The sequence below is a fragment of the Catharus ustulatus genome, chromosome 1 (assembly GCF_009819885.2).
Source record: "Catharus ustulatus isolate bCatUst1 chromosome 1, bCatUst1.pri.v2, whole genome shotgun sequence".
Taxonomy (NCBI): Eukaryota; Metazoa; Chordata; class Aves; order Passeriformes; family Turdidae; genus Catharus; species Catharus ustulatus.
In genome coordinates, this window is record NC_046221.1 from 43,228,949 (window position 1) to 43,241,603 (window position 12,655).

Here is a 12,655-nt window from a genome sequence, read left to right on the forward strand (position 1 = left end):
GGCCGGGGAGGGGAAGGGCGGAGAGGGGAGGGGCGGGACGGGAAAGGCCGGGAAGGGGAGGGGCGGGACGGGGAAGGGCGGGACGGGGTAGGCCGGGACGGGGTAGGCCGGGAAGGGGAGGGGCGGGACGGGGAAGGCCGGGGAGGGGAGGGGCGGGGAGAGGAAGGGCGGAGAGGGGAGGGGCGGGGAGAGGAAGGGCGGAGAGGGGAGGGGCGGGGAGAGGAAGGGCGGGGAGAGGAAGGGCGGGGAGAGGAAGGGGGGAGAGGGGAAGAGCGGAGAGAGGAGGGGCGGGACGGGGAAGGCCGGGGAGGGGAGGGGCGGGGAGAGGAAGGCCGGGGAGAGGAAGGCCGGGGAGGGTCAGGGCGGGGCAGCATTGTGAAGGGCGGTGTGAAGGGCGGTGTGAAGGGCGGGAGGCCCGGGAGGCCCGGGAGGCGGCCCGGGGTGTGGCGGTTACACCGGCGGTTGGTCCCGGCGGGACAAAGGCACTCCGGGCGGCGCGCGCCTGCGCTCCCCCTGGCGGCCGCGGGCGGGAGCGGCCCGTGAGGGACCACGCGGCCGCTGCAGGCCTGGTCTGGGCTCGGTTCGCTAAGCGGGGCTTGGTAAGTAAGGTGTGTAAGATTATTCACTTGTCGCATGAGATTACGGTATCAGAAGGGGGGTTTAGGCGAAAGCTTTCTCTGCTTATATTCACAGAATCAGTTAGGCTGGAAAAACCTCCTGAGATCATCGAGTCCAGCCCGTGACCAAAAAACCACCATGTCAACCAGACCATGGCACTGAGTGCCACGTCCAGTCTTGCCTTAAACACCTCCAGGAACGGCGATTCCACCACCTCCCTGGGCAGCCCATTCCAGTGCTTAATCATTCTTTCTGTGAAGAAATTCCTCCTAATGTCCAACCTAAACCTGCCCTGGGTACTGCTTGCGGCTGTGTCGTCTTGTCCTGTCATGAGTTGTCTGAGAGAAGATCCCGACCCCCACCTGGCTACAAACTCCTCTCAGGCAGTTCTAGAGATCAGCAAAGTCACACCCGAACCTCCTTTTCTCCAGGCTAGGTACCTCCAGCTCCCTCGGCCCCTCCTCACAGGACTCCTGCTCCAGACCCTGTACCAGCTCTGCTGCCCTTCTCTGGACTCACTCCAGCACCTCAGTGTCCTTCCTGAACTGAGAGCCCAGAACTAGACACAGCACTCGAGGTGTGGCCTCACCCCTGCTGAGCACAGGGGAAGAATCGTTGTCTTTGAAGACATTCCTTGTTCTCAGTGAGAGAAAACACTCGTATCCCCAAGCCTCATCTAATATACTCCCACACCTTTGCCTAGATCAGCTTTTAAAAGAAACTGTAGTTTTTGTTGCCTACTAAGAGTAGATTGAACCTTTTATACGTAAGCAAAGATGTGTTATGTTTGCTTCTATATTATTGGTGTATTACCCACATAGTTATTATGGTCCTTCACAGTCAAATTCAGTTATACTTGTTTAAATTCAAGGAAAGATTGGAAGATTAGGATTCATTGCTACTGGTCAAAAAAGAGGAGGTTTGCTTGCTTAACATTAGCTGTATAGGAACAGATTCCCTGCTTAGGAAACAGATCAGCCTGTTTGGACACTACTCTTCGGGAACCGCACAGTGCAGTGGGAACATGTGTGCTACAGAGCCCCATGAGGTTGGGGCTACTTATAGCTTTGCCAGGACACCCTCTGAACTGGGCAGATGCAGAAGTATGGGCAAGACCAAAGCAGCTGGGCCACACTCCCTGCTGAGTGTGTACCAGCAGGCTGTGTGCCTGACTTCTCCCAGTAAGAAAACACTGACCAGGGGAATGCACAGTGTCCCTAGGCAGGATCATGCAGACCTGTCTCTGCCACAAACAATGTTTGGCTGCAGGAATTGGCTTGGGAGGCAAAAGTGTAGGGCAAGTCCCGTGATTCCCAAGGTGTGGGCGTTTCCACTAAAACAAATGAGGTATCACCATAGGTGTGTCCTAGCTTCTGCGTGGGATTGGGATGAGTTTTACATGGCTCTGTTGGCAGCATCCCAGACTACAGGACTGAGCAGGTAGGTATAGTCAGGAACATTTGCTGTTACTTTTTATAAGTCCCTAGTGCCTTTGCTACCTTTTTTCCACACCAGTACATTATAAATTAGATTACATTACAGAGGCTGGCATCTCTCTTCTGAAGGAAATTTCCTTCTCGTTTTCTTTTCGTCCTTGATAATATTTCACAGCTGGCTGAATAATTCCAAAACACCACAAAGCATGCATTTAGGCTATACTGTAGTCTGACAGGGACAGTCTTAACCAGGATAGAAGCAGCTGCCAGGTCTTTTAAGGTGTTCAGTAGCATCTAAGGCTATTTTGTAGCCTTTCCCCTATGAGTCTCTAGAATGCCTTCATGCAGCATTCCTAGATTATGCATACAGATGTTAGTACTGAAGACAACTGTCTTGAGGACAGACTGCTTTTCAAGGAGCCACAGAAACACAAAACAAAACTAGAAAAGACAAAGTAGATGGCAACCTCTTTCCAGTTTCTACTCTCTTTAAGCTGGTTTTCCTGCTCAGGCCCTGTCCAGGAAATGCAGATCAATGATGCATGAATGATAAAGGTTGGCTTGCCATTTAAAGCCTAACTTACTGAGGCCATTTTATTTATTTGTTTATAAGAGGCTCAGGAAAAGTGAAATGACAGCAAAGCTAGGGACCTGTAAGGTCATGTGACAGAGAAGGAATGAAAACTGGACAACAGTGTAACAGTTGATATCTTGAAAATACTTAAAGCATTACATTATGCTGCTCTTCACAGAGGTACAACAGGTGTTCTTCACCCTTTTTATCCCACTAACTTTCTAATACAATATTTTTCCTTTAAAGAGGGAATTAAAACAACAATTACTGTAAGAAACAATAGGGTTTAATGCAAATAACAGTACAGTAATTTCACGACCATAAGGCGCACCGGACTATAAGGCGCACCCCCCGGGAGTTGGCAAAATTCGCAACTTTGTAGATCATATAAGGTGCACCGGACTATAAAGTGCACTATTTTTGCAGCGAGGCTCCGCCCCCAGCTCCCCCCGTGTGGTTGCTGGCCGAGGCCCCGCCTCAACCTGGCAGCCATTGGCCCCCGGGACTGCCTGAACCCGGGAGGGGCCGTGCCGCGGGCCTCCTGGCCCGCCTTCACCCAAAAGCCATGGGCCCCCGGGACCATCTGGACCCAGGAGGGGCGGTGCCGCGGGCCCCCAGGCCCACCTCCAGCCGGTTGCCGTGGCACTGCTGGCTCTCCCCACGGCTCACAGCTCACACTTCCAGTTTGGCAAATTTTGCAACTTTGTAGATAATATAAGGCGCACCAGACTATAAGGCGCACTTCCGGATTCGAGGGAAAATTTTAGTCCAAAGGGTGCATCTTATAGTCGTGAAATTACTGTAATTGGCTGACTGTAATGTGTTGGAAGTCCCATTCCAGGCATACAGCTATTAATTTCCTTTTGGTTATGTGCTACATCTGACAGTTTTCCAGAAAAAGAAGTCTTTTTTACCCTACCACAGCCTTTGCTGGAATGGCAAGAAGAGAACTAAAGGCAGGACATGACGGCAGAGAAGCAACCCCACAGTTAGATGCTGAGCTATGGTAACATCTCCAGTCAGCCAGGCACAAAGAGGGACATCAGTGGAAGCAGATTAGTGATGAGTGACCTAGTTTTCTCCCTCATTACATCTCCAAGACACCTTCCATAGTGACCAAAAAGCAATACCAATGGAGAAAGCCCCCCCACTAGAGGAGACTGCCGTGTACACAGTATAGCTGTATGATAGTGTCCACTTCTTGCCCCCTTGTTGAAATACAGTAATTTCACGAATACAAGCCGCAGCAATTTGACAAAAATTTTGGTGGAAACCCGGAAGTGCGGCTAATAGTCGGGTGCGGCTAATACATTAATAATTTTCTGACATTTACAACCCCAGACGTGCCAGCCAGAGTGCCGAGCCAAGCACCGGCCAGTAAAAGCCGGCATTTCGCAATTGTTACAGTGTTACCGTGTTGCCCTGGCTCCCTGCAGGCAGCACGGGGGGCGGGGAGAGAGGCGGGAGAGCTCTCTTCTTCCCTCCTCTGCTGCAGCCCAGGGGAGGAGGTGGGGGGGCGCCGCCGTTGCCGCGGCCCGGGGAGCCGACGGGGGGGGGGGGGCGCCGCCATTGCCGCGGCTCCGGGAGCCGACGGGAGCCCTGCGCAGCCATTGCCGCGGCCCGGGGAGGGGGGGGGGGAAGTGCGCGTCGCCATTGCTGCGTCTCGGGGAGCCGGCGGGAGCCCCGCGCCGCCATTGCCGCAGCCCGGGGGGGGGCGGGAAGTGCGCACCGCCATTGCCGCGGCTCGGGGAGGAGGCGGGGTGCTTTGTCCGCGCCCGCCGCCGCCGTAGGAGCGGGGGAAGCTCCGTCCCTGCCTGCCACCGCGGGGTAGCGCCGACCCGGGGTGACCGAGCCCAGGGGCAGCGGCGGCCGGCCCCGAGCGGCAGCACCGGGCTGGGCCACCTGGCCCCGTCAGCGGCCCCTAGCGGGCCGAGCCTGCACAGCCTTAGCTCAGCCAGTAAACCCCGCCCTCCCGCGGTTCTGTTACTAATTGCACGCGGGTCCTCGCTGCGAACGACAGAGCGGCTTATATTCGTGTGCGGCTTATCTATGGACAAAAACCGAAATATTTGCCAACACCCAGAGATGCGGCTTATACTCAGTGCGGCTTGTATTCGTGAATTTACTGTAATTTCAAAAACTGAACTGGAGTTCCTTGAAGCAGTTGAGTAAATGCCAGCTACTGCAATAATGGGGCTTCAGGCCACAGCTGCACCATTGTTTTCATTAAGTGAGCCCCAGTGGCTCTTTGGCACTCTCTGTGTGCTGTGTTACGATGCCACACTAAAGCCTGAGTCCATCACATTCAGCACTGACAGCACTTGCCTCACGAATTCATGTTCTCCTTTCCCCACTTTCATAAATGCAGTTATGGGGTTTTTTGCTTTTCTTGCCAGAAGATAAGGGAGAAGGAAGTAGAAGAATGGGAAAGCAGCTTGGAAGCCCAAGCCACTGAAGGAGACAGACTTAGTTTCAGTGGAAGAGTAATGAGGAAGAAGTGTGTGTTACTGCACAATTCAGGGAGCTCCACTGAAGACAGCCTGTCTGAGGCACATCTCCCTCCTTCATTTTTTTGTTCTCACATAGGCATCTCAACATCTTCTGTTCAAGACTATCACCATGTGTAACATGAAATGAATATGGGATGATTAGCTAGCAAATGGAATATTCCAAGTACTGCAACAATGAGCTCAGAAAAGACTTGAATGTGTTGTATCTGCTAAATTTTCTTTAGCTCTTGAGACTCTATTTTTTACTCAGTATTGCAACTGAACTTCACAAACTGTGACACCACACTAAACAGGCTCGAATGTGTTAAACAGCTGAAGATGAAGAATTAGCATTTTTAACAGCTATTACTAAGCATCCCTTGTGGCATTAGAGATGAAATGCCCAAATGCAAGCTCAGGCCAAGTCTTCTCAGTGGATTTTTGCATGCATCTGCATGGCACAGAGAAGCATTAAGCCATGAGGTATTTGATAGGCAACAGATCTGCTGCTGCAGGTGTCCCACTGTAAAAACTTTTTGCTCCCCAAGAAAAGACTGCTGCCCAACAGACAGCAATTCTTGCATTTTGGAAGTATCACTGGAAATTTAAGGTTTATATAGTAGCTAGTCCATAAAACCTAAAAGACATGTGCACATTTCAGAGATTGTAATTTTCAGCTGAAAAATATGACCTGCCTGGAAATAAAGTGGATATTTACTCAAAAATTCCAAGCTTAAAATTTGCAGAGCAGCTTTATTAGAACCTGTATATTCAAAAGAACTGATGTGGGAACAGGGTAGAGAAGGAGGAAGAGAAGATTTACAAAATTGCCCTGAAACAGTTTCGTTTCAGTCTATCCAGCGACTTGTCTACACTGAACTAGCCCTGAAAGTCTAAAGGAATTTAGTTGATTTATATTGTAGCTTTTTGCCAGTGTTCATACTGAAAAAAAATTTAAAAGTATTGGTATTAAAATTGTACCCTGTAGTTCTTGTATTACCTTTTTGCTTTCTGCGTCTTATATCTGAAATTTGTACCCCACAGCACTAAAGGCACGGAAGTGATTGAGAGCAAAAGTAATGTAATTCCTGTTGTTACTCTTTTAAAAATTGGGGTAATCCCAAACCTAACCCATCCCCAGCCTAGAGCACGGAAGTATTCTTGCCAAATTAGCTCCAGTGTCTTACTCAATTTATTTAGCTTGGTGCTTGACTTGATGGTGAAAGGAGAACAGGAGCAGGGTTTACTGGCACTACCTTTTGTGGAAAGGGCCATCTGTCACAGAGGCTAGCTTTGCATGATAGTTGTGGTAAATACCATCTTAATTGTCTACTGTCACCAAAACAGTAGTTGGGGAACTGCAGCTCAAGAGGACAAAGCAACCAGTCCAGGAACCTTGGTCTCATCAGAGGGAAACAAGAAGCCAAAGACATCAGGTTACACAGAAATATTCTCAGATATTTTCCTTTGTGGTAAATGTTCCCCCCAAAACAGCATGAGCAGGCTGCAGATAGGAAGTGACAGCAGTATTAAGACAATTTGAAGGAGGAAAGCAGGCTACTTCAGTCTTTTAGAATGAAAAGGCATGGTAGGGGACAGTCTTTGTGTAAATAAGCATTTGTAAATAATAATTTAAAAATCAAAACAACAAAAAAACCCTCCAAAGCTATGGGGACTTAGGGAAAAACACATTGAGAAGGTTCAAATATAGAGAAGTGACGTCTGTTTTAAGAAGTGAAATTATAATGAGTCATTTGTAAGGTCTTCCCCTGTCCCAGCCTCCCCAAATAAGGGTACCTGGTGTAATAGCTATTAATGCATTATGTGCCGATTTTCCAGCTTCACAAAGGGTTTTGTGCTTTGACAGATGCTCAAATGAACTAACTTAGAAACTACAGTTGTCTTTTAAAAATATGGACAGTATCTACTAGTTTAAAATGTTGCCCTAAAATCCAGTTTCACCCTAATGACACATACTACTGCAGTTGTGTGAGAATGGGTCCTGCTTTCATCATCAGAAGATCCTTTCTCTCAAGCACGTTCCAAATTCAGTTTCAAGTTTACATACAGAATCTAGACAACTGTTCTGATACTGATGCATGCCATGCATCCCTAATTAGGAGCCTATTTTTTTTTTTCTTCCAGACAATTTATTCTGTAGAAATGTTCATGAGCAGGTCATGCATTTCCCCATGTGTCACCTTTACTGAATTGCTGACATAAGGAAAATTTTAAGAACTGCAGTTAAAGACATAGTTAAGAATATCCACTGAAACTTCTCAGTCCATAATTCAATCTTCTATTTTAACAAGTGTGCTTAACTAGAGGGAGTCAAATGCACAACAAAATATATGTTGTTTTTAAATAAATTTAGGTGTTTTGAAAATATGGAGGTAACTGAGGCCAAGGGACGTGATCCTGCCCCTCTACTCAGCCACACCTGGAGTGCTGTGTCCAGTTTTGGGCTCCTCAGGACAAGAGAGACATGTAACTCCTGGATCAGGTCCTGTGGGGAACAAAGATCATTAAGGGATGGGAGAATCTCTCACAAGGAATGGCTGAAGGAGCTGGGCCTGTTCAGGCTCCAGAGAGATGACTGAGAAGGGACCTCATCAATGTCTGCCAGTATCTAAAGGGGAGGTGCCAGCGGAGTCAGGCTCTTCTTGGTAGTGCCCAGCAATACAGCAAGAGGCAACAGCCAGAAACTGATGCACAGGAAGCTCCCCTGGAATGTGAGGAAGAACTTTACAGTGCAGGTGACTGCACACTGGAACAGATGGCCCTTTGAGACTGTGGAGTCTCCCTCACTTGAAATATTCAAGAACTGTCTGGACACAATCCTGTGCCATGTGTGTTTCTGCTCAAGAAGGAATGGCCCTGCTTGAGCAGGGAGGTTGGACCAGGTAACCCCACTACGGTCCCCTCAAACCTGATCCACTCTGTGAATTTGCTAGAACCACTATAGAATGCAGGAACTGTGGAAGAAGAGTACCACCATATTCAAAATAGATTTCTAACAAATCAGCGATATTAATATAAGATGGATTTAAAAAAAAACAACAAAAAAAACCTAAAAATCTGAAATCATTAAAGTATCCTGGCAATAATTTGATCAGGATATACCTTTTACATTTTCTAGTCTGAGGCTGTAAGTAGAAAGTAGCCACAAATTTCACAGAGGAAAAGGAAGTGTTCAACATTTGTGTACTGAAAGCTTAAGTCCTAACCTTGGTCAACCACTACTTAGACAACACACTGCAGCCACCAGTAGGATCGTTAGTCTAACGAGTGTGCTTTAAACATTGCAGCACAAACCACCCAAGTCAGATAAGCTAGTTTCACTCCTAGGAATAAACACTGCAGACCTATCCCCTTCCTTGCAGAAACAATGTTTAAAGAAGTCTAAATATCTGCCAGTGATGCTATTCACCAAGAGGTAAAAATACAAAAGCATATTCCAGGACATTTTACACCACATCCTTAGATGTAACTGTAAATGAACAAGAACACCATGGTTTCAATGAAAGTTATTTAAATTTGAATGCAGAGAATACTTTATTAACTGATTACAGTTTTGATGACCAATTTTAAACCATAAGTAGTGTGGGAAACAGTGGGGAACATTAAGGCTGAGCCATATATATAGACAAATCTGGATACTGATATTCTGTACATTTAACCTCTGCTTTTTTCTTTATACATATTGTCTGCATTTGATCAGAGGGAAAAAAAAAACAAACCTGGCCACTATTTAGTCTTATACCTGGAATGAATTTTTGCATGGGTTTTTGAATGCAGTGTAAATTTGAGTCGAGATGAAACAGATTTTTTAACCATATTCCCAATGAAGTGTTTAAGTGTATCTGGAGTTTGCTGCTATTATAGATTTGTGCAATTATTTTTGTTTTTAAAAAACTAGCAGTAGTTCCCTCATATAGAGGTTAATCTATTTAAGATAGTATTAAACTTACCTAGCAGATTGGAAATCAATATAAATTAAGTGCCTGTGGTGTGTATCAGTTTTCCTGCTCTAAGCAACCCCTATCACTTAAGTGGACATACTTGAAATTTACAGAATTACACTGACTTTTCAACAAAACCCAGGAAAAAAAATTAATTTACTGTTTCTGCACTGTGAGCAGTGTTCCTACACAATGTGATAACCATTTTCCATCTGTACAGCTCCCTTTTGTAAAGTTGGGCAACACATATAAAAGAAAGACAGACATCAATGGTTTGTGTTCTGAAAGGTATTTCAGTTCTTTAGTTCCAGTCACTGAAGGAAGAGGCAGAGGCAAGTTTGAATTATCCCAGAAAACTGAACAATTGGTTTTATTTGGTGTCTTCAAGATGCTTCACCTTCTGTGGGAGATGTAGATGATGTAGGAGAGACCATATCAGGTTTTCGTGAAATTCTGTCCAATTCTGCCTGAACATCTGTTAAAACTGGCTTCTGACCTACAAAATAAATGCATATCATGTTTAAGAAAAGCCTATAGTATCTTAAATTCTTAAATCAGACAAATCCTAGTAATTGTTACTGCATGCATTGGGTGCAAAATTAAGGCATAAGGCCAAAACCCAAAAGAAACTGAAAGGAAACAGTAGAAAGTCATACCCTTGCATATTCCCAGATAGTTAAAGTATAAAACACAGATTATTAAGACTAGCAGTTATGACTACTTCTATACAATTTTCTCTATAATTTGTATTTGAAAAAGTGCTGAATGTAAAAGTTGGGGGTTTCACCAAGCCCAGCAAAGTCAGTTTTGTGTACTTGGTCAGCACAAACCTGACACCATTGCTCATGGGTGCACACAGACCTGCAGATGGCAAATCCCATTCCTCACCCACTTATCTCCTTCCTAACTTGGAATAGTGCAAACATTTGTGCAGCCACACTCTAACCTAATTCAAGCTCAAAACACACCCTTTCCTCCCACCCTTTTAACTCCTACTCCTCAGACTCCTCAGTGGGTTTCTATCCCACTGTGTTCTATAGCAAGAATGGAGGAGACAATGTGGGAAAAGGCAGTGCAGTATTAGGACTCCAATGCTATGACAAGTGTGCACAGCATCTGTGAAAGAATGTTCTGACACACATGCAGTTGCAGCAGTGTCCCAGCATCCTTTCTGAAGATGCAAATTAACAGAAACTATCCATAGAGGTAATTTTGGGCAGATGGATTTGCTGCTCTTCAAATCATTTAACAAAACATAATACTGTATTAGAATCAAAGCAGCTAATGTTCCAACTAATAAGCAGAGGAATTTCCCAAAGCTGCTGAGGAAAAAGTAATTCTCAAATCCCAAACTACTGTCTTAACAGAGAGTTTACAGATTTGAAAAGTGAGTGCCACAGATATGACTAAATACAAGACACCAAACTCTGAGGAAGGTGAAGAGGCCACATCTAAGCCAAATTTATTAGTATTTATGTAATTCCTTGAAAACATAATCCTTTCTGATGTTAAACTGGCTATAACCCTACACTTCATTTGTTGCATAGTAGGAAATTTCCGAGAACCATTTTGCTCCTTAATTAAGTTCTGTCCTTGAAGTTTCTACCACAGCCCCAGACAGAACACTTTTCTGGAGTGCTGCCTCTGCTTGGCATCATCCAAACCTGCTGCCAGCCACACCCCACAGGATTTTTCAGTGGGTGCTCTCTGTGCCTCATATTGCATCAGCTGCATTTGTTTGAACAATCTCCATATGTTGACTTTGCCTACAGCACATTAGGAAGCAGTCAAACTTTGCTTAGACAACTCAGTTTTGCACTTAGAAAAGGGAAATGCGCACAGGTGAAAAGAATATCAGGGTTCATCTACACAAAATGTTAGTGGGAATTGTGAAGTACTGATGAAACACCAGCATTCTTGCCCAAGCGCAGCATTATTAACCTCTGGGGAAGCAGGGAGGGAAGGTGTCTGTGCACACATCTCGTAAGTAATACAGAAACATTTTAAATTAGAATAGTATGGAATGCCAGTATAGTCCTGCATCTAGCTTTAGCACAGTCACTATTAAACATTTCTAGATTAACAATAATTATTAATCACCTCATATATAAGCAGCTGTCAAAAGAAAGCATTTAAGTATTTTTACAGGCTGTCACCAAACTCAAAGTGCTCATCACATCAGAGCTAGAACACTAGTGAAAGAAAATTTAAAGCTATTTTAATACTGACAGTATTGTCTAAAAGAATCAACTTGAAATACAGTCCTAAACTATTTAAATAAGACTAGAAGAGGCTTATGGCATAAACCATTTCATTGAGATGATGGAAACAAAGGGAAGAAACAAGGAACTCATGTAGACAAGATTCACGCTTAAACAACTACATGAAGATTTTTGCTTTGCTCCTCTGAAAGCCACAAAAAGGCAATACCAAAGTGCTGTGGAAACAAAATAAAAAATCCATATAGAATGTAAAAACATATATATATATATACAACACTCAATTAAATATAGTAGTGTTTATACTTCTGATAAACTATACTAACAGAACCAATCCATCACTCTATTTAGATTGAGTCAATCTTTTGCCATTAATCATACCTGACTTTTTTGCTGATGGTGGTAAGCTGCTGCCAGCACCTCCAGAGCCACTTCCCCCTGGACTGCCACCAACACCACCAGGGCCACCAGGAGAACCAGTTTTCTTGCTCAGGAGACTATTGAAGAAGTTAGCCAGGACTCCTTCAGATGTAGCTCCAGCTACAAGAGGAAAAAGGAAAGAAAAACCACAACACAAAACCAACACAGATTTTCTAAGTAAACACTGATTTAGTGTGTTAATAAATCTAAATAAGCACATTAAAGCAAGCAGGCAAAGGAACTATTTTACTTCTCCAGCTGCATTTGTGCCCTCATAAGAAAACGTACCTTTCATATTGGGATCAATCTTCTTTGACCCAGTGGGGATAGGTGTAACACTGGCAACATTTGATGTTACAGATCTATTTGGTGTCCTAGGAGATCCCCCAGGAACTCTTGGTGAGGCATCCTATTTTAAAAAAACAACAAAAAACAAGCCAACAAACCCAAAGTGTAAGAATATATTAAATGAAGCATTGTTATTTCTCACTGCTCCTAAGCTTTTGTATTTTAAATGCAATATCCCATGCAACTGAAATGACATGGGATTAGGATTTAGCTGATCGTGTACAAGTTTTTTCAGGCTCATAAAACATTGTTAAAACTATTAACTTTAGTGTAACTAAAGCACAAGAGAAGCTTTTAATTTCATCCCCATAAGAAACCTGAAAATCCATCTGTTACTCAATAGTGCCTCTGACCATAAATACATTCTAACATACGAAAAGGAAAGCCAGGACCTTTAACCCTTGCTGTCAATACAAGTTGTCATGGCTCACTGTGGAGTGTCAATTTTAGAGCACTATGAGTCTTTAAATGCTATGTAGTTTAAAACAGTTAGATCCAACAATATTTGACAGTGCAGATAAAAGCAACCCTCTAAATATATAAAAGTTAATGATTTTCATGTGATGATATTTAAAATTGTTGTTACTAA

General features: G+C 44.7%; 1 protein-coding gene across 1 annotated transcript in view; it reads right to left on the minus strand.

Annotated features, from left to right (window-relative positions):
- Positions 1-8,638: 8,638 nt before the first annotated feature.
- DYNC1LI1 (dynein cytoplasmic 1 light intermediate chain 1) overlaps positions 8,639-12,655 on the minus strand; it is a 30,189-nt gene continuing 26,172 nt past the window's right edge. Inside the window, exons 11-13 of the mRNA XM_033057372.2 lie at positions 12,007-12,127; positions 11,680-11,838; positions 8,639-9,575 (exon numbers count right to left, since the gene is read on the minus strand). Of these exons, the coding sequence (XP_032913263.1) occupies positions 9,463-9,575; positions 11,680-11,838; positions 12,007-12,127 (393 nt within the window). The 3' untranslated portion in view covers positions 8,639-9,462. The remainder of the gene's footprint in view (positions 9,576-11,679; positions 11,839-12,006; positions 12,128-12,655) is intronic.